The following is a 21,122-nucleotide window of genomic DNA, read 5'->3' as shown; positions in this document are numbered from 1 at the left end:
TCAGGAACAGCACATCGGTGAGCAGAGCTCACGCTATCAGGCCATTGGCCAATCCTCGGCTGCTGGTTTGGAGCGCTGGCTGAGAGAGGATAGTATGATATGATGTCACTGGAAAGGTGTCTTTAGACCCGTTTCTGTGTTTGCAAACTTTGCCACACGAGGGCGATGCGCGTAAATTGATGGCAGAACAAGGGGAAGTTCTTATAGAACACAGGGGGAAAAGCCTATATTTACATGTTGCTTATGAGTGCATTTCTTACTACTTTTTTGTTATAATTGGATTTTAAGCCTTGTATGAATGTCTTGCTTAATATAATGCTTGTGTCATCATCGCAAATCAACTGCATTATACTTTTTTTTAAACTTCACCTTCAACCAGTAACATGGCTTTTGCTAAAGCCTATGTCAACGAGCGTTAGCATTCTAGCTAACAACTGCTGCATCCAAAATAGTTATTTTGCAAAGATCACAACCAAATAATCTTAGCGACTGTTCAAGCAAGAATCAAAACATCGTTGTAAGCGTATGATAACCCCAAAAAGTTATTTTATTTATAAGTAATACAAACGTAAATGTAGGCTATGTTGAATGCGCGCAGATGGCGTTATCTTTCTTACTGTCAAGTGTGTCATGCTAGAAAGGGGTCTATCGGTCTACAATGTTACACTACGGAGGAAGTTACCAAACCGGTTCGCAGTCAGTACTCTTTGCCAGACATAGGAAATAGCTCTGTTATGGATTGTGTTACATACCTTGCCTTGGGGTGATTATGTAGATAAGTAGGATTGTGAGGATATCAATACAAACATGTATTTTATTTCTGAGGGCATCCTAGTTTATGTTGGGCAGCCTTATTAAATATTGAATAACGTTTTTTTGAAAGCCTTTTTGCCAAGACCCCTACACGGACATGTTTAATGTTACTCTAACATTAGAAGCCAAGTAGCAACACTATATATATATATATTTTTTTTTTAATAACTATAATAGTAATGCAAAGCACTGACCCAATAGGGTTTGCTTCTTTTTATTCAACTCCAGTATAAAAAACGACCAATCGATCAGTGATCAATTAATTAATTCCTTCATTAATTCAATATTTGAAATGCCATATAATTTATACTCCATTAAATTCATATTTCTGGTCTTTACCATTGATGGCCTCACAATCTAATCATATGTCAACATTACAGGAGTGTGCTTTAAAATAGTCCACATTCACAAGACTCATCCACTGATTAATTCTTTATACTATAACTGTAATAATAGTTAGTCACGTGAAACTATAACACTGTGTATGAATACGATTATGAAAGGTCTGGATGGACACTATAACACTCAGGACAAGGGGTGTCATGGTCAAACAAGTCTTCACCACATGTCTTCACAGGTAGTGGTTAAAGACTGTTTCATATTTCTCCTGTTTGCCTGATGTGACTTTTGGCTCCCCATTTTGCTTGACAAAGTCCTGAGAATAAACAACAAAAACTGCCATTAACATTATACTGATTTGGTAGACATTGAAATAACAGTGTTGATACAAACACATGAGTGCTGTAGAGATGGTACTATGTTGTTATTCCACTAGTGACCTCACCTCCAATGAGGCACTGCCATCCTCTACTTTCTGACCAATCCCATGGCTGAAGCTCATGTAGCGCTCCTGTCAGAAGACAGTGATGTTGTGTGGGAAAGCTGATATAGTTTGAGCATAGCTAGCTAATACATAAACATTCTTTAGCACAGATAGTACATTTTGTTTTCTTGCAATGCCAACATACCTGGTAAAATAAGGTTAAGTCCATGAATAAATGAATTTATATATTGTCTTAGTACCTTGACCATCCCAGTGATTAAGAGAATACGTGAACGAATTAATGAATGAAAATTATGCCTCATTACCTTGACCATGCTGGTGATAACTCCTGCCTCTATGATCCTGACTGCGTTCCTCAGGCCGCGTGCGAAGGCGTCCATGGCTCCGACGTGGGCTATGAACAGGTCCTCCAGGTCCGTGGACTCCCTACGCACCTTAGCATCGAAGTTCAGACCCCCCGGCTGCAGACCACCCTGTTCTATCACAGTCTGGGGAAGATAAAACCATACATTTTCTTATGTTCTTTCTGCTGACGTTCTGATATCTGATAGGTATCATCATAAAATAACTTTATTAGTAATTGTGTGTGTGTGCATACATTATCTCCTATGTCACCTTCATGATGGTGTTCCTGATGTCCATGGGGAACTGGTCTGTGTCCCAGCCCAGGTCAGGAGAACCCGTGTTGGAGTCCACAGAGCCCAGCATGCCAAACCTACACACCAGAACAACAGGCTTATTAGGTTAACTGGACTGGAACATACAGATTACCAGGAATGACATCAACCACCCAGTCCAAAAAAGACCACTAAGGCCCTACCCTCTATGTACTTCTGAAAGGTGTAAGAAATATGGTGAAAATTATAACTCCCCTATCAGAGGGCAAGGTGGAGCATTAACATATTGATTCGACATATCCAATCTCTTCAGACCTACACAAGTCCATCGATGTAGAGAACAGGGAATAGGGGGTCGGTTTGGGATTGGGAGACGTGAAAGTCAACATGGCGACTTACAGAGGCCATGACGACGTCGTGTTCATAGGAATGCCCAGCCAGAGTGGTGTGGTTGGGTTCGATGTTCAGCTTGAAATGGATGTCCAGTTCATAATGCTTCAGGAAGCCTATGACACTCATTGCATCTATAAAAAAAGGTGAAACAGCAACATGTACAAAGCGATGTAACATGGAAATTAAAGGCATCAGACATTTTCTAGCATCTAATTGTTAGATGTGGTTAGTAATGCAGAAACTGACTCTTGAGGGCATCCATAGTTCAACAGTAACCACATAGTAGATCCTTACAATGTGTACATTATGTTAATGTTGTGTTATACAGCTAAAAGCCTTACCATAGTTGTACTGATGTTTACATGGCTCTTTAGGCTTGGGTTCAATGAGGAACTGGCACTTCAACCCTATCTTCTCCTTGTACTCGGATATACAATAACTCAATAAGGTTATCATCTGCAAATGGTAGGTGACAGTTAAAATTTGGCACAGTATTATGGTAACAATGTATTACACACACAGCAGTACTAGCTACTTACTGACAGCCATTTTGAAAAAGTTTGCCATGCGTTTCAGTTCAGTGCCAACATCAGTGTTGTGTATCGAGTAAAATCCCTGCCGCCCCAGAAGACTGCACAAGGAGACAAAAATACATGCACCAGGTTAGGTGGTGGCAAAGACAGGGTCAGTGAAGTCATGGTGGTTAATTATGAGATATTATTTCTTCTCTCATCTCACCAAAGTTCTCTGCTCCCAGCTTCTTGGCTACATCCAGTCCTTTCTTCACCTGGGCCCCAGCATAGGCCAAAACATGGCAGTCAGGGTTGGTCGCTGCTCCATTCATGTACAGTGAGGGAAAAAAGTATTTGATCCCCTGCTGATTTTGTACGTTTGCCCACTGACAAAGAAATGATCAGTCTATAATTTTAATGGTAGGTTTATTTGAACAGTGAGAGACAGAATATCAACAAAAAAATCCAGAAAAACGCATGTCAAAAATGTTATGAATTGATTTGCATTTTAATGAGGGAAATAAGTATTTGACCCCTCTGCAAAACATGACTTAGTACTTGGTGGCAAAACCCTTGTTGGCAATCACAGAGGTCAGACGTTTCTTGTAGTTGGCCACCAGGTTTGCACACATCTCAGGAGGGATTTTGTCCCACTCCTCTTTGCAGATCTTCTTCAAGTCATTAAGGTTTCGAGGCTGACGTTTGGCAACTCGAACCTTCAGCTCCCTCCACAGATTTTCTATGGGATTAAGGTCTGGAGACTGGCTAGGCCACTCCAGGACCTTAATGTACTTCTTCTTGAGCCACTCCTTTGTTGCCTTGGCCGTGTGTTTTGGGTCATTGTCATGCTGGAATACCCATCCACGACCCATTTTCAATACCCTGGCTGAGGGAAGGAGGTTTTCACCCAAGATTTGACGGTACATGGCCCCGTCCATCGTCCCTTTGATGCGGTGAAGTTGTCCTGTCCCTTTAGCAGAAAAACACCCCCAAAGCATAATGTTTCCACCTCCATGTTTGACGGTGGGGATGGTTTCTTGGTGTCATAGGCAGCATTCCTCCTCCTCCAAACACGGCAAGTTGGGTTGATGCCAAAGAACTCCATTTTGGTCTCATCTGACCACAACACGTTCACCCAGTTGTCCTCTGAATCATTCAGATGTTCATTGGCAAACTTCAGACGGGCATGTATATGTGCTTTCTTGAGCAGGGGGACCTTGCGGGCGCTGCAGGATTTCAGTCCTTCACGGCATAGTGTGTTACCAATTGTTTTCTTGATGACTATGGTCCCAGCTGCCTTGAGATCATTGACAAGATCCTCCTGTGTAGTTCTGGGCTGATTCCTCACCGTTCTCATGATCATTGCAACTCCACGAGGTGAGATCTTGCATGGAGCCTCAGGCTGAGGGAGATTGACAGTTCTTTTGTGTTTCTTCCATTTGCGAATAATCACAGAAACTGTTGTCACCTTCTCACCAAGCTGCTTGGCGATGGTCTTGTAGCCCATTCCAGCCTTGTGTAGGTCTACAATCTTGTCCCTGACATCCTTGGAGAGCTCTTTGGTCTTGGCCATGGTGGAGAGTTTGGAATCTGATTGATTGATTGCTTCTGTGGACAGGTATCTTTTATACAGGTAAGAAACTGAGAATAGGAGCACTCCCTTTAAGAGTGTGCTCCTAATCTCCGTTCGTTACCTGTATGAAAGACACCTGGGAGCCAGAAATCTTTTTGATTGAGAAGGGGTCAAATACTTATTTCCCTCATTAAAATGCAAATCAATTTATAACATTTTTGACATGCATTTTTCTGGATATTTTTGTTGTTATTCTGTCTCTCACTGTTCAAATAAACCTACCATTAAAATTATAGACTGATAATTTCTTTGTCAGTGGGCAAACGTACAAAATCAGCAGGGGATCAAATACTTTTTTCCCTCACTGTACCTATGGTATTGGCAATAAATACAAATTAATTAAAAAGAAATGTAGGCTCCAAGTCAAATGGCAAAGAGATGGCTTCATCATGAAATCTGGACAATTAGACATAAATATTATGCATATAGCCAATAATATACCATATATCCTCTATTATACAGCCTACAACAGATTATCATCTCTTCCACTTTGAAGTGTGAAAATAACCTTTGGAGTGTAAAAATGACTAAGGTTGATGAGGAAAGCTGACCTTGAGTGAGCGAACAGATTGCAGGTGACCCACAGCGCCTTGACCCCAGTCCTATTCTGCAGCTGCAGGGCCAGGTCTGTCATCTCATCCAGGTTTCTGTTGGATTCCTCCAGAGTGCTTCCTTCAGGGGACATGTCCCTATACAACAGGATGGATAGGAGGGTAACATAGATCAGTTAGTATACAATGACCATGGGTGAGAGAACAAGCATCTTGGACTGGTGCTACTTCTTTAAGGCATAAATGGCCACTCTATCAATGTCTCTACCAAGATTAATTGATTTGATACTGTAGGAACAATGTGACAATACCTGTCATGAAAGGTGTAGTACTTCACCTGAAAAGAACATACACATGAATCAATATGGTTTCTTTATTTTTTTTAAAAGCGGTACATTCTAAAATACAAAGTTTTAAAGGTACAGTATTTGGGTGGAAGCTCACTCACACCAAGTTTGGTGAAGAACTCAAAGGCTGCATGGAGTCTCTTCTTGGCACATTCCATGGGGGAAGCACCCTCATTCCAGGGTCTGTGTAGTGTCTGGAACCCAAAAGGGTCAGCACCTGGTGGTGGGTCAAATGGAGGAAAACCAAAATACATCACATGAAGTCATTGTGACAGACCCATGATGAGAGATCGGGGTTGTTTTTTGATGAAAGAGACAGTGCTTTATTGAATTAAATGTACAAATGTTTCTGTAGTCTATGTACAGTATACATGAGAGTGACCTGAAGCAATCAATGTGTGTTAGTGAACATTCATTACCAGTCCCACAGAAGGAGTGCCAGTAACAGACTGAGAATCTCAGCACCTGCACAGGTAAACAGTTACATGAAGCCTGCTATGAAAACCTCAGGTGGGATCATTCAGGTGTGTAAAGGAGGTAGAGTCTCACTGTGCAACAAGAAGACAAAAGACACTTCCATGACACCTGACACACACAGCCCTTCTTTCAAGTTCGCCACACCTACTTATTCTGCATTGTAGTGTTGGAAACACAATACGTTTTGAGCGCCAGCGTTGGGTACATATGGAATCTTCAGAATACCTGTGTGATACATTAATCTCGGTTAACCCAGAACTAACTCGAACAGTGCTTGATTTGGGAAGGAGCTCACCGGAGCTGAGTACAGGTGTTGTGCCGAGAACCCCCCCTTCCCGTGAACGCGCACAATTCTTCATTGCTGCGACTTGCTTGCAAATTGAGATTTCTGATCACGTTAGGCTGCGTTTCATTTTTTGTTTTATTACGTCGGCTTGATCGCGGGGGAGGCACTAGTAATGTCTGCAGTTTTCGGTTTGGTTATTTGTTTCAAGTGTATTAGTCTATAAATAAATCTCTTTGCCAAAATTCATAATCTCTCCCATGTCTTATTCGAATAGTAGCTGTTCTGAAATTTTTATTGCTTGCCTACATTTTACTCCCTCCACAGAAAGTATTTGACTCTAGCCACAAAATTAAGGAAATTAGAAGTGGGGAGGGGGTTCACCAAAGCTATTTTCTTTACCTACCGAAATTCTCCCTCCCCTTCTAATTTCCTTAATTTTGTGGCTAGAGTCAAATACTTTGTCACACACCACTGGTCAACATGAGCTACCAAAAATTATTATGAAGTGTGCCAAGCATTGCAGTCCCAGGATATAATGGGGGGAGAGAATTTCGACAGGCAAGAAAATAGCCTTGCCGAAACCCTTCCCCCCTTATAATTTCCTTAATTATGTGGCTAGTCAATTACTTTCTAGAGAACAAACTTCACGTCAGGATAGGCATCGAAATGAACAATTAATGTATGTGTTATATTAAACATAGGCCATGCAGGCAATAAATAAACATTTCACAACTACTAGTCAAAAAATGGGAGATGACGAATTTTGGCAAAGAGATTTATTTATTGACTAATACACTTGAAACAAATAGCCAAACCGAAAACTGCAGACATTACAAGTGCCTCCCCCGCGATCAAACCGCTATAAAATATTTAAATGAAACGCAGCCTAACGTGATCATTGACAGCTTCCTTCAAGAACACAAATAAAAAATGCTTTCTGCTACTAAGATCAGTGAAATGTAGGCTAAACTGACTGAAGAGCAGAAATCTAAACTAGCAAGCAAGTCGCAGCAATGAAGAATTTAGTGTGTGCGCGTTCACGCGAAGGGGGGGAATTCTGGGAAGGGGGAGATTTTAGGCACAATACCGGCACCTGTTTCAGTCCAAATCAAGCAAAAATAAAACATTGCCTTAGAAAATCGGGTTTCCCTGTTAATATTGCAGAAACTTCACATTTATAAAGCATCTAACTGCAATGCACGACGAAAAACAATTTCAGTTATTGTTTTGTGAATGAATGAAACTTCCAATCTCAACTCTTGTTTGCAGGGTTCTTAGCTGTCAATTGTCACTGACTTAAAGCCTATATAGAACCTATATTGAGGAAGAAGTGTGCTATAATTGAAGCAAAGAATGATTACCAGGAAAGAATTCTGTTTCCGTAGCCATGTCAAATACTTTTAAGAACTTCAGATCATCTGTGAGTTTTCCCCTTGAAGTTCCACTTCGTCTTGATCGAAAATAAGAAACGCAATCTTCACATCTACCACAAGGTGTCTCTGGTATCCAGCAGAACACTAACAGTTTTAGATTTTTATCAAAATAGTAATTTTTGGTCCCGTTTGACAGCATCAAACCGCCTTTCAAAACCCACAAACTAGTCAGCTCTATCACGGTCTTCTTTGGTCAACGCTAACTGTCATTACCAAATTCCGTGGTAGACTTTGGATCTGATAGGCTAATCTATACATTGCAACACTATTGCAGTCATTCACATTGTACGACCTCTTTAGGGCCCAATTTACTATAGTTCTAGTCTTCAGTAGCAAGATGATGAAGACAACCAGGCCTATGACTGGGTGAATCTCGAAAGGTCATGTTATAAATTATTATAAACAAGATTATATAACAATGTGCAAACAAACATTTAAGTGGGCCATACTATTAAATCAAATCAAATTTTATTAGTCACATACACATGGTTAGCAGATGTTAATGCGAGTGTAGCGAAATGCTTGTGCTTCTAGTTCTGACAATGCAGTAATAACAACAAGTAATCTAACCTAACAATTCCACAACTACTACCTTATACACACAAGTGTAAAGGGATAAAGAATATGTACATAAAGATATATGAATGAGTGATGGTACAGAACGGCATAGGCAAGATGCAGTAGATGGTATAGAGTACGGTATATACATATGAGATGAGTACTGTAGGGTATGTAAACATAAAGTGGCATAGTTTAAAGTGGCTAGTGGTACATGTATTACATAAAGATGGCAAGATGCAGTAGATGATATAGAGTACAGTATATACATATACATATGAGATGGGTAATGTAGGGTATGTAAACATTATATTAAGTGGCATTGTTTAAAGTGGCTAGTGGTACATTTTTACATAATTTCCATCAATTCCCATTTTTAAAGTGGCTGGAGTTGAGTCAGTATGTTGGCAGCGGCCGCTAAATGTTAGTGGTGGCTGTTTAACAGTCTGATGGCCTTGAGATAGAAGCTGTTTTTCAGTCTCTCGGTCCCTGCTTTGATGCACCTGTACTGACCTCGCCTTCTGGATGATAGCGGGGTGAACAGGCAGTGGCTTGGGTGGTTGTTGTCCTTGATGATCTTTATGGCCTTCCTGTGACATCGGGTGGTGTAGGTGTCCTGGAGGGCAGGTAGTTTGCCCCCGGTGATGCGTTCTGCAGACCTCACTACCCTCTGGAGAGCCTTACGGTTGTGGGCGGAGCAGTTGCCGTACCAGGCGGTGATACAGCCCGACAGGATGCTCTCGATTGTGCATCTGTAGAAGTTTGTGAGTGCTTTTGGTGACAAGCCGAATTTCTTCAGCCTCCTGAGGTTGAAGAGGCGCTGCTGCGCCTTCTTCACAACGCTGTCTGTGTGGGTGGACCAATTCAGTTTGTCCGTGATGTGTACACCGAGGAACTTAAAACTTATTATGCAGCCAGGGCATGTCCAATATCTGATGTTTATTTCAATTACAATGGATCTTTTACAAAATATCTGATGCAGAAACATCAACGAAAAAAGTAGAAACAAGACAGGACACCATATACACAATTCCATAAATACATATTTACATACATTATAGTAGTAGTAGTAGTATATAGAATCCAACAGAAATTTGGTCTGGAATTCCAGGTGGAATCTGTCAGCAGCAGAAAATATTTCTATGTGCACCTTTGAAGCCCTATATCATTGGTTACTTCCAAAATGGCACCCTATTCCCATTATAGTTCACACCTTTGACCAGGGATAGCATACTATGTAGGGAATAGGGTGCCATTTGGGATGAACACATTTTTCTCCCAGTACCCAATACAGTGCACAATGCAGTTTCCACAGCACATTATGAAACAATGTTTTGCATTGGTTAAGGATTTTCCCTATGTTACATACAGTCATTCTTTTCATAAACAACACACATTTTTGCATAATATAATGGAAGGAAAAACAAATACCACCAAATACCAGGCACTGTAGGATGGAGGCACTTGTGCACCTACTGTAAGAAGACTGGTTTGGCATGGTGACGTTTGGCACATGAGGGTGGTAGACAGTGGTCCTGTACTGTATGTGTGTGTGAGATGATGGCAATCAGGGTACTAGTCAGTTTTCAATTCTGCCAATTCAATAACATTATTTAAAATTCAATGAGTTGGAAAATACCCCATTCTTTTCAATTAAGTGTTTTCATTCATGAATTAAAATCAGTTCCTGAATTGACTGAATGGATCCATTCCCAGACCGTGGTGAGAAGAAGGAGCAGTCTCTCTTTATGACTTGGTGGGACTGAGTTCTGGCTGTATGTCTGTCTGCGTGAGCTCTTTCTTCTTCCTCCTCTTCTTTTTGCCTCGGCAGGGCTTGCACAGGCAGCACAGGATGCAGGGTGAAGCCAGCAGGAGGAGAGGAGAGGCCACCAGCACGATGACACTGACGCCAACCAGGATGCCCACCACCTGCCAAGAGGACAGGGTTCACACACACGCATGCACAAACGCGCACACACAGGGTGTTTAGCAGGAGGCCAATAAATGTGAATGTCACATACTTAATGTCAGGCCAATTACTGTTATTTCAGGCATACAAGAAAACTTGATATAGCAAAACACAAATTTCCTGGTTTACTGGGGTGTAAAATGAGAAGAGTCACCTCACCTGTGTTCTGTTCCACATGACGGAGGCTCGGGAGTGGCCCAGCTTGTTCCTGCATGGCCCCTTATCATAGTGCCTCAGGAATATATCACCCTAAACATATAACAGTTATCATAGTGCCTCAGGAATATATCACCTTAACATATAACAGTTATCATAGTGCCTCAGAAATATATCACCTAAACATATAACAGTTATCATAGTGCCTCAGAAATATATCACCTTAACATATAACAACAGTTATCATAGTGCCTCAGGAATATATCACCTTAACATATAACAACAGTTATCATAGTGCCTCAGAAATATATCACCTTAACATATAACAACAGTTATCATAGTGCCTCAGGAATATATCACCTTAACATATAACAACAGTTATCATAGTGCCTCAGGAATATATCACCTTAACATATAACAACAGTTATCATAGTGCCTCAGGAATATATCACCTAAACATATAACAGTTATCATAGTGCCTCAAGAATATATCACCTTAACATATAACAACAGTTATCATAGTGCCTCAGGAATATATCACCTTAACATATAACAACAGTTAGCATAGTGCCTCAGGAATATATCACCTTAACATATAACAACAGTTATCATAGTGCCTCAGGAATATATCACCTTAACATATAACAACAGTTATCATAGTGCCTCAGGAATATATCACCTTAACATATAACAACAGTTATCATAGTGCCTCAGGAATATATCACCTTAACATATAACAGTTATCATAGTGCCTCAAAAATATTTCCCCTTAACATAGAGGAATACAGTATTACCATTAACATACAACATGTAGGTTCAGACTTATTGAAGCATTTATCACTGTATGTGGACTTACATCCAGGTTCTGCAGACAGTACCAGCAGAAGGTGTGTTTGCAGCTCTTACACAGCATCTGGGCACAGCCTTGGTTCCTCTCGATGTACACACCACACATGGGGCACTGCTTGATGGGCAGATCAGAGTCACTGCATGACCGGCCCCTGGGGACAGGTGGATGAGCGGTGGAGAGGTGGGGGAGATGGGGGGAGAGGTGGTGGGGGAGGTGAGGGAGAGTGGGTTCAGACAGATATGAATAAGAATGTTAATAATGTCTATACATTATAGTGTAAATATAATTATATGGTGTTAGCAGTGTTAAACCATGGGAGCTGAGGCACAGACTGGCATCTTTATTTAGCACTAATGTTAATTGGCGGCTTAACTATGAGGGAACTAGTTGACTGAATACCATGGTAAGAAGGGATTGAATTAACTGCATTGTATTACTAAATGGACCAATAGTGTTAATCCCCCACAACAACATCAAACTGGCATTCTGTCTCTCATACTTTGGGGCTCAATTCTAAGATTTTAGAACACTTTCTGGTCTTGTCTGATGTTGTTATACTTTAGTACATTAAATCCATCGTCTCAAGGACATTTCCTCCAGTACATGAGGCATTTCGCGTTGTCAAAGCAACAGAAATGGATTCACTGACTGACTCCCCTACTCCTCCCCTTTGACAGGGACACAATGGCATTCCATTATGCTTTACTCCACACCTTCCAATAACAAACACACACACACACACACACACACATTGAAGGGTGGAAGGGGTGGAATACTGGATGCAGCATAGAGAGAGAGACACCGACGGAATTTCTGAGGAACACACTGAGCACACTGTCTGTGGCACACCAGAAATGGCCAAAAGGCCAAGACAACTGCCAACTACTGCTTCAATCAGCATTCATCAGTTTTTTTGTGACAATATTTTTTCCACCAAGGTGCCCTGACTGTGACAGACTGACCTGCTCTCTGAGGCAGATGATGATGATGTCATAGGCTGGTGCTCGGTGCAGGCGTGCCCGTACTGCCAGGGCCCTCTACAACCAGAGCAGAAGACGGTGTGGCAGGCTGGACAGGGCACGGACGTAGGCTGGCCCTCTGAGCTGGGCCCGATGCTGCAGACAGCCTGGCACTCCAACACCGGACACCATGCTCTACTAGGATCCAGCTGCACTCCTGAAACATAACATACCAATGATGTACATAAACACATATGTATGTACATATACAGGTAACTGACTAAATAAAGGAAACACTAGTAAACGAGGGATATAAAGTATATTGAAAGCAGGTGCTTCTACACAGGTGTGGTTCCTGAGTTAATTAAGCTCTTAACAATCCATCATGCCTAGTTATCCATTATATTGGCTACCATGGCTCGAAGAGATCTCAGTGACTGAAAGATGGGTCTCAAAGGAGCATAGGGGGTTTGTGAGTATGTGTCTGTCTGTGTGTGTGTGTGCTTCAGTCACCAGATCTCAACCCAATTGAACACTTATGAGAGATTCTGGAGTAGCGCCTGAGACAGTGTTTTCCTCTACCATCAACAAAACACAAAATGATGGAATTTATGGTATGTGGAAGAATGGTGTCGCATCCCTCCAATAGTTCCAGACACTTGTAGAATCTATGCCATGTTCTGGCAGCTCGTGGTGGCCCAACATCCTATTTAGACGCTTTATTTGATTTCGACAGTTACCTGTATGTATGTCTATAGAATTGTTGGGTTCGACATTTTGAACATTGAGATATTAAATAAATGATAGAGAAGAAGCATAGAATCAAAACAGAAAGTTAAGGGTTCTCTGTAGAAAGCCAGAAGGCTTTGGAATGTGTTTGATGGAGGAGAGGAGAGTGACGTGTTGATACAGGAAAGACAGATAGACATCTGTATATTAGATGAAGGAGGGGTTGAGGTCAGGAGGTGAGGACAGATTCTCATCAGGGAGTAATAAATGTGTGGTATCCTGTTACGCTCTTTATTAGCTTCCTGTAGAGCCATAAAATGTAAGGATTGGAGAGAAGGAGTGTCTTAAGTGGGATATAAATATCTGGATGGAACAAATGTTGGGTTGTCTGATTACAGCTGTACAGAACCTTTGGGAAGAATTAAACTTGGTTAAAGCTTCTCTAGTGTCCGTGGGTTATTTTCTCTGAAAAATAAGAACCTAACAGAATGATACCCAAAGCAAGGTATTAGATATAGAGGGTAGAGGATCCTAGATACGGGTGCCTTCAGAAAGTATTCACACCCCTTGACTTTTTCTACCTTTTGTTGTGTTACTGCCTGCATTTAAAATTTGTTAAATTGAGATTTTGTGTCACTGGCCTCCACACCCCAAAGTATAATATAAAAAAATACCCAAAAAATTACAAATTAAGAAAAAATGAAAAGCTGAAATGTCTTGAATCAATAAGTATTCAACCCATTTGTTATGGCAAGTGTAACGGATGTGAAATGGTTAGCTAGTTAGCAGTGGTGCGCGCTAATAGCGTTTCAATCGGTTACGTCACTCGCTTAGAGGCCTTGAATTAGTAGTGGTCCCCTTGCTCTGCAAGAGCCGCGGCTTTTGTGGAGCGATGGGTAACGACGCTTCGTGGGTGACTGTTGTTGATGTGTGCAGAGGGTCCCTGGTTCGCGCCCGTGTCGGGGCGAGGGTACGGTCTAAAGTTAAACTGTTACATTGATGCTGTTGACCATGAATTGACTCAGGGGGTTAAATACTTATGAAATCAGGATATATTAGTGTTTTTTATTTTATTTTTTACAAATGTTAGAATGTTTCTTCCACTTTGACATTACAGAGTATTTTGTGTAGATCGTTGACAAAAATGACAATTAAATCAATTTTAATCCCACCTTGTAAAAAGTCAAGGGGTGTGAATACTTTCTGAAGGCACTGTAGGCCTGCTTATCCTAGATGTGCCAGGGCAGGGGTTTCAGTTGGGTTTATAACTGCTTTCGTAACAAAGGCACATTCCATGTTATCCTTTATCAGGGTAGCACCATGAGAACATATTTTGTGCACTTTGTTCGACTGTTCCTAGATCCAATTTTTATGGTATTTGATTTATGACTGAACGGTGACTAATATTGGTTTCAGTGTGTTGTTGCCTCAAGGCAAACCAACCAACCCCCGATTCCAATTTGTAAATGTCAAACCAGCCGGGACCATTTCTACACTGTTTTCTTCTCTTCAAGCTCTTAGAAATTACTTTTGTCTCTAAACTAAAGCCAACAACAACAAACCATATTTCTTCACCAACAAAAACTGAGGACAGACAGAGCAATAACAACTTCATAATATCCAGTAATTCTTAAACTGCTATTTATAAATCGCCTTATGGTATTCTGGTAGCTTGATGAACCTTCTAGTAGCTACTAAAATTACAAGAACCTTTCAGCTGGACTGGGACGGGAGGGAGTCAAGATAAGGACTAGAGGGAGACCTGAAATAGCCTGGTTGCCATGAGAGCCGTCACCAGTCACCTCCCCAGCATGCTAATGCTAATGAACAGTACCGTACCTCGTTCAAACTCCAGCCGCTGGTACAGCTCAACCTGATCCGCAGAGGCAAAACAGGCTATCTGCAAAACAACACAAAAAAAAACAGAATTGATCATGTCTGTGATTATGTCTTAAAATCAAAGGAGGACCAGCCTGGTCCCAGATCAGTTTGTGCTGTATTGCCAACTTCTATGGTCATTGTTACAAACAGATCTGAGACCAGGCTTCAATGTAATGCATTCCACAGAAATGAAATGTATTGCATGCTATAGAAATTCAGAATTTAACGCAGAGATAATCATTTCAAGAGAAGAGGTGTTGATTACCAAATTCCCTGACCTGATCGCAACACTACATTGGCCTGTGCTGTAGAGTATTTACCATTTACACCTGACAATGACATTTGGAAGTTCAAGGTGACATGATGTAAGATGTAGAAAGGGTTGGCAAATTCATCTTACCCAACGGTACCCAACCCTACTAGTGGTAACAGGCAAATACATATGAGTGTAATAGCAATGTAGCAGTGTAATAGTCAAATGGTCTAAACATTGATGTGTACCAGTGGTTCTTTGAATGTGTCCAAAATGGCACCCTATTCCCTATATAATTCCCTATGGGGCCTGGTCAAAAGTAGTGCACTATAAAGGGAATAGGGTGTCATTTGAGTCACAGCCACAGTAGAACATCCAGTATAAGCCTAGTACCTCTGAGTGGAGTAGGACTCCTGTCCTCTGACAAGCCATGTCTGGACATGTGACCGGGCTGCCCCCACCCTCCCGGATGGCCAGCTGAACATACTGCTGCAGACACTGAGGGGACAGACAACCAATGACGTAAACACAGATGTGAATAATATGTATGTCTATGGACAAAACCAGCGAGCAGGGTGATGTTCAGCAGCGCACAACATTGTGAAATGTTCCCGAACAAACATGCCTCTCTGTAGCCATGTAGAGTAAGGAATCACGTCAGCTCTGATCATTACATTTTTATCTACAACGTTCCACAACGTTCACCAACTAAAAGTGGCCCTGGATTGATGTTGATGTTGACAGTATCTGAGATATACAGTAACTAGCACTTGAACTAGACTCGTCCCTAAGAAACGATTTGATGCTAAAGACAAAGCAGCCAAAAAATGCAGTCCTGCGTGTCTGTTCATGCAAAAACCTGCTGTTTTGTTTGTCAGAAGAGTCACACCAAGCCTCACCCAGCTACTGTAGCAACAGCAGAATGCAGAAGGCATGGGGTTTATTGTCAATCAGTGCATAGTACTGGTAAGTGGTAACCAGTGTTGTGTTGACAGTATCTCTCTTTGGCTGTGTTCCAAATGGCATCGTATTCCCTATATAGTGCACTACTTTCCAGGCCCCTGATATACCCTATGTTTGACCTTGGCCTAGCAACTCAGACTGCTGCTCTGAGCGATGCCAGAAGTCAGGCAGAGATTAGCACCAGCCAACCATCCCCACGCCAGGATATCTCACTATCCGTGTCAAGGCACATAATTTCCACCTCAGTGCAGATGGATACAGGCTGACTGAACACCAATCAATAGAAAGTCAGCTAGAGTACTGCCTGCCAGATATAAAAGTGAAAGAGAAACGAAATGCTTTCAGGAAAGCAGTGATTAAATATATATTTTTGATTCGGATAGATATGTCCTGTTATTTGAATGCTGAGTCTTGTTGAATGAAAACAGAGGGAGAATAGAAAATACAGGCATTTCCCTGCCCAGTATCAGATATGAGATGAGAAGTTATGGCAGGTTCGTGTTGTCTACCTACCGGGGTGCAGAAGACACAGTCACAGGTGTGCAGCGTGCTGGTTGCTGCTGAGGGGTGCTCACTAAGGCACAGCTTGCAGTAGACCACCACATCAGCCTGGGTGGAGGAGGAGGCCACTACAGCCCCGGCCTGGCCCAGAGGCTGGGATGGACTGTTGTTGGCTATGGGGCCCTGACCCTGGCTCTGGCCCCGGGCTGGACTGCTGTTGTTGGCCATGGGGTGAGCAGAGCGGTCAGTCAGCGCTGCCTGGAAGCTTCTCTTAGCCCTTCTGCTGTAGGAAGTGTGGAGGGCTGTGCTCCATGATCTGGAAGATGGTGGAGAACAGAAGACAAGCAGTCAGCCAGTCCCCACATCATCTAATGGTGTTTCAAACAGCTGATAGCCTCGCCAGTCCCCACATCATCTAATAGTGTTTAGAACAGCTGATAGCCTCACCAGTCCCCACATCATCTAATGGTGTTTAGAACAGCTGATAGCCTCGCCAGTCCCCACATCATCTAGTGGTGTTTAGAACAGCTGATAGCCTCACCAGTCCCCACATCATCTAATAGTGTTTAAAACAGCTGATAGCCTCGCCAGTCCCCACATCATCTAATGGTGTTTAGAACAGCTGATAGCCTCGCCAGTCCCCACATCATCTAATGGTGTTTAGAACAGCTGATAGCCTCGCCAGTCCCCACATCATCTAATGGTGTTTAGAACAGCTGATAGCCTCGCCAGTCCCCACATCATCTAGTGGTGTTTAGAACAGCTGATAGCCTCGCCAGTCCCCACATCATCTAATGGTGTTTAGAACAGCTGATAGCCTCGCCAGTCCCCACATCATCTAATAGTGTTTAAAACAGCTGATAGCCTCGCCAGTCCCCACATCATCTAATGGTGTTTAGAACAGCTGATAGCCTGCCAGTCCCCACATCATCTAATGGTGTTTAGAACAGCTGATAGCCTCGCCAGTCCCCACATCATCTAGTGGTGTTTAGAACAGCTGATAACCTCGCCAGTCCCCACATCATCTAATGGTGTTTAGAACAGCTGATAGCCTCGCCAGTCCCCACATCATCTAGTGGTGTTTAGAACAGCTGATAACCTCGCCAGTCCCCACATCATCTAATGGTGTTTAGAACAGCTGAGAGGATTAGAGACTACTTCCAGGTTGCTTCCCAAATAGTGCACTACTTTTAACCAGAGACATATTTTGGATGCGGCCCCAGACATATAATTATCACTTCCTGTTAATGAACAGAGGAGTCATTACTCCCCCTCCTTCCAGCAGTATTAGTGTGTGTAGCCGTTGGTAACATGGCTGTTGATATCTACGGTACAACACTTCTACACGCAACACAAAATCATGGGTAATATCTTTGTGTCTTTGCAGTAGACGAACAAGAGAAGAGGTGTTATCCCCTTTACCAATAAAATGTGTTCTCAGGTTTCGCCAGAAGGAAAATATTCATTTCAGAATTCATTGAAGAGCAGGAAACTCGTGGTGCTGCTGCCAATTGACCCATTTCACATGTTCTGGGCTAATCCAGGCTAGAGAGAGGACAAAGTCTAACTAAGAGGTCTAACTGTAGCTCAGGTCATCTGGTGTTGGGCCCTGTGAAAGAGTACAAACCCAGAGCCAATTTCTCTGCCCTCAAATCCAATGAGGAAAAATAAAGAATTAAGTAGTAAAATAGATTTAGCATTACAGAATGAGTGGCTAAAAAGGTGATGATTATGCATTTGTCTATCTACAGTTTCTCATTCTCCACACAAAGTGCAGTTGCTGTTTAAATTGGCAGGCAAATTTATACCAGCCAAATCAATAGAGCCAACATCACTGTCCTAAATTTACTGTGCTCCTCTATCTAATATTGATTTATGGCACACGTGCAAAACACTGATACTTGCACTTGAATGTGCACATTTTATTTCTGCACAGTCATTCTTTCTCTCTGTCTCATAGGAGTGAAGCCCTTCTGTATTGTGCTGGAGACTGGAGAGCAGGGTGAAGACATCTGACAATGCTGGCTACTTCTGTCAGTCTGTCTGTTCGTCAGAGTCAGTCTGTCAGTCAGTCTGCCTGTCTGTCAGTCTGTTAGTCTGTCTGTCCTGCACAACCATAACAGGAAGGTAGCAGTAACAAACAGACCTGTGTTGCTTTATCAGTTTCCTCTATCTCTTTGCCTGGAAAGTTCCTCACCCTTTTGTTATCTTGATGAAATATTGCAACCTACAAAATGATACAAATGGAGGAAAGGATCACCAATGTCACTGGAGTGTTTGGATCCAGCCATTGACACAACAATCTGGGGGTCAGCTGGAGTGAACCGCTAGCTTGTAGCATACAACAACAACAAACATGTTTATATCGTGGTCCACGTGGTCACGTGGTCCCGTGTGGCTCAGTTGGTAGAGCATGGCGCTTGCAACGCCAGGGTTGTGGGTTCATTCCCCACGGGGGGACCAGGATGAATATGTATGAACTTTCCAATTTGTAAGTCGCTCTGGATAAGAGCGTCTGCTAAATGACTTAAATGTAAATGTAAATATCATCATCATGATGTAGACAAGCTTTTATTAACCAACCATATGGCCGTTGCTTTGACTAACAGCAGCTTTCACATTATAGTGAGTTCTGTTTCTAACCATACTGTAGGCATTCTCCATGGATCAAAATCTAGGTTGAATGCCTGCCAGGGATCAAAGCCTCATTGTCCAGCACACAAGCAGAAACGGAAAACCATCTCAGCTCGGTGAATAGTTCCCATACATACAGAGTGACTGGCTGTGTTCTGTAGGAAGGCGGAAGCTGGGCCTGGGCCTATGCTGCCGGACTTACAATCCTGTGTGTGTGTGTGTGTGTGTGTGTGTGTGTGTGTGTGTGTGTGTGTGTGTATGCGAGAGCTAGTGAGAGAAAGAAAGACATTCATCTTGCTGCAGTTAATGCAGGTCTAAATGTCAAATTGTTTCTACTCCAATTCCTATGAAAATGCTGTTTAATTGAATCAAAGAAACAAACAAAACCATATTTTTTTATTACTGTGTTACTACCAAACACTGTATTTATGTTGTAGTACAAACTACAGTAAATGGGAGTGACAACCTCTTTATATGAGGGTATCCCCCTAATAAAGTCTATTCTTCATCCAGAATTCATAGAGGAATAATCTGAAATATACTCATTGTTCGCATGTAGTAGACAGCAGAAGAATACAAGATGAGCCTGACTGACACAATTTCACCTTCCAAGGTTGTAGCTATACTGACATAGGTCCATATTGAAATTCTGCAACATACGCACATTAAACCATTCCTTACACTGAAAATGACATTTAAATGTCACACAGATGTCACAATAAATACGGAAACGCTAGAAAAAAAGACGGAGGGGGGAAGAGAGAGAGACCTACCTCGGTCAGGTCGCCTACTACGTGTAGCCTACGAGCTGCTTCTGTCCAGATTAACAGCCGCAGTGCTTTTACTACGACACAGACACATCTGTTGATACACAGTCAACTACAAAACACCTCCGCTCGGTCGCCACGATATTCACACAAGCACCACCCATTTACCTCTTCCTTCCAACTGCACTAGACACACCTCCCTGCCTGGCCTACAGTCACCAACGCAATCAGTGTTGGCATGCACAGTCAGTCCCGTGTTTCCAGATAACGAGTGTGTGTGTAATATTGTTCAGCCAACGATGTCCTTGCTGCTTTGCTGCCCTGCCTGCTGCTTGCTTGACCAGGAAGTGGTAGGCTATTGGTGGAATGTCCTCTAGCCTGCCCCTGGCGGCTTGCATAGAATAAAAGCAAAAACCTACAAGCATCTTCCCTCACCTCAGGAGTTCGTCCTTTTTGACTACATAATAATGAATCTTATTGTTACAAATCCACAGAAGCTTCTCTTGTGATATTTCCTGGTCGGGGAGAATATCGCAGTAAATGTGTTTTTACTTTCGATATTCAGGGTTTGCTCGTCAATAGCTCTCTGACGGAAGGTGCTAGGATGATGAGAGTGACAAATATAGAATTGGATGACGGTAGAGAGCAAGGTACACACTATGTTTTTACCGATAGTCAAACTCTTCCCTTCACAGAGCCGAGAAGGATGCAATATACTGTTTCCTGGTGCTCGGATGGTTTGAGGACCATCATAAAAGTGCAATACCGGATGGTTTAGGGACCGTCGTAAAAGTGCAATACCGGTGATTGCATGTGAGCAAAAAAAAAATGTTTTTACATTCCAATTCAGGAGGGTTAGCCCTATATGAAGATTACACACACTGCATAGGGACTCCAGTCACTCAAGGGCCAAGCATTTTATTAGTTACCTCTAACTACTAAGGGTACTATGTTTGACCCATTTACAAGGATACTTTTTAAAAGCCTCCTATCTAGGTGAAATGGAGATGTAAAACCACATCATGTGAAGTAACTGACCCCACTCATCCATGCTAC

At 42.2% G+C, this 21,122-nt stretch overlaps 1 protein-coding gene and 1 pseudogene across 2 annotated transcripts; both read right to left on the bottom strand.

The window, feature by feature from the left end:
- Positions 1-1,029: 1,029 nt before the first annotated feature.
- On the bottom strand, positions 1,030-6,230 carry LOC139564085 (uncharacterized; annotated as a pseudogene).
- Positions 6,231-9,323: 3,093 nt separating this feature from the next.
- On the bottom strand, positions 9,324-20,523 carry LOC139564203 (E3 ubiquitin-protein ligase RNF144B-like). Of its 2 annotated transcripts, none has more exons than XM_071383503.1 (8): positions 20,502-20,523; positions 16,678-16,981; positions 15,595-15,699; positions 14,907-14,967; positions 12,342-12,555; positions 11,386-11,530; positions 10,533-10,622; positions 9,324-10,333 (listed from the first exon to the last, which is right to left on the bottom strand). In XM_071383503.1, exons 2-8 carry the CDS (start codon positions 16,891-16,893, stop codon positions 10,151-10,153), a joined length of 1,014 nt encoding a protein of 337 aa, XP_071239604.1. In that variant the 5' UTR covers positions 16,894-16,981; positions 20,502-20,523; the 3' UTR covers positions 9,324-10,150. The 2 variants fall into 2 exon arrangements, with proteins under 2 accessions (XP_071239604.1, XP_071239603.1); XM_071383502.1 differs by lacking the exon at positions 20,502-20,523 and adding an exon at positions 20,073-20,229.
- Positions 20,524-21,122: the final 599 nt, after the last annotated feature.

The sequence above is a fragment of the Salvelinus alpinus genome, chromosome 35 (genome assembly GCF_045679555.1).
Source record: "Salvelinus alpinus chromosome 35, SLU_Salpinus.1, whole genome shotgun sequence".
NCBI classification, from domain to species: Eukaryota; Metazoa; Chordata; class Actinopteri; order Salmoniformes; family Salmonidae; genus Salvelinus; species Salvelinus alpinus.
The sequence above is the reverse complement of the archived record's forward strand: the minus strand, read 5'-3'. Positions and strand labels throughout refer to the sequence as shown.

Bases quoted from the DNA above. Each gene is read 5' to 3' on its own strand.
- LOC139564203 (XM_071383503.1), bottom strand. From the start codon at position 16,893: ATGGCCAACAACAGCAGTCCAGCCCGGGGCCAGAGCCAGGGTCAGGGC. The intron at 15,700-16,677 runs GTAGGTAGACAA...CTGTCCCCTCAG, and splicing joins ACTGTGTCTTCTGCACCCCG to TGTCTGCAGCAGTATGTTCA. The intron at 10,334-10,532 runs GTGAGGTGACTC...TCCTCTTGGCAG, and splicing joins TCATGTGGAACAGAACACAG to GTGGTGGGCATCCTGGTTGG.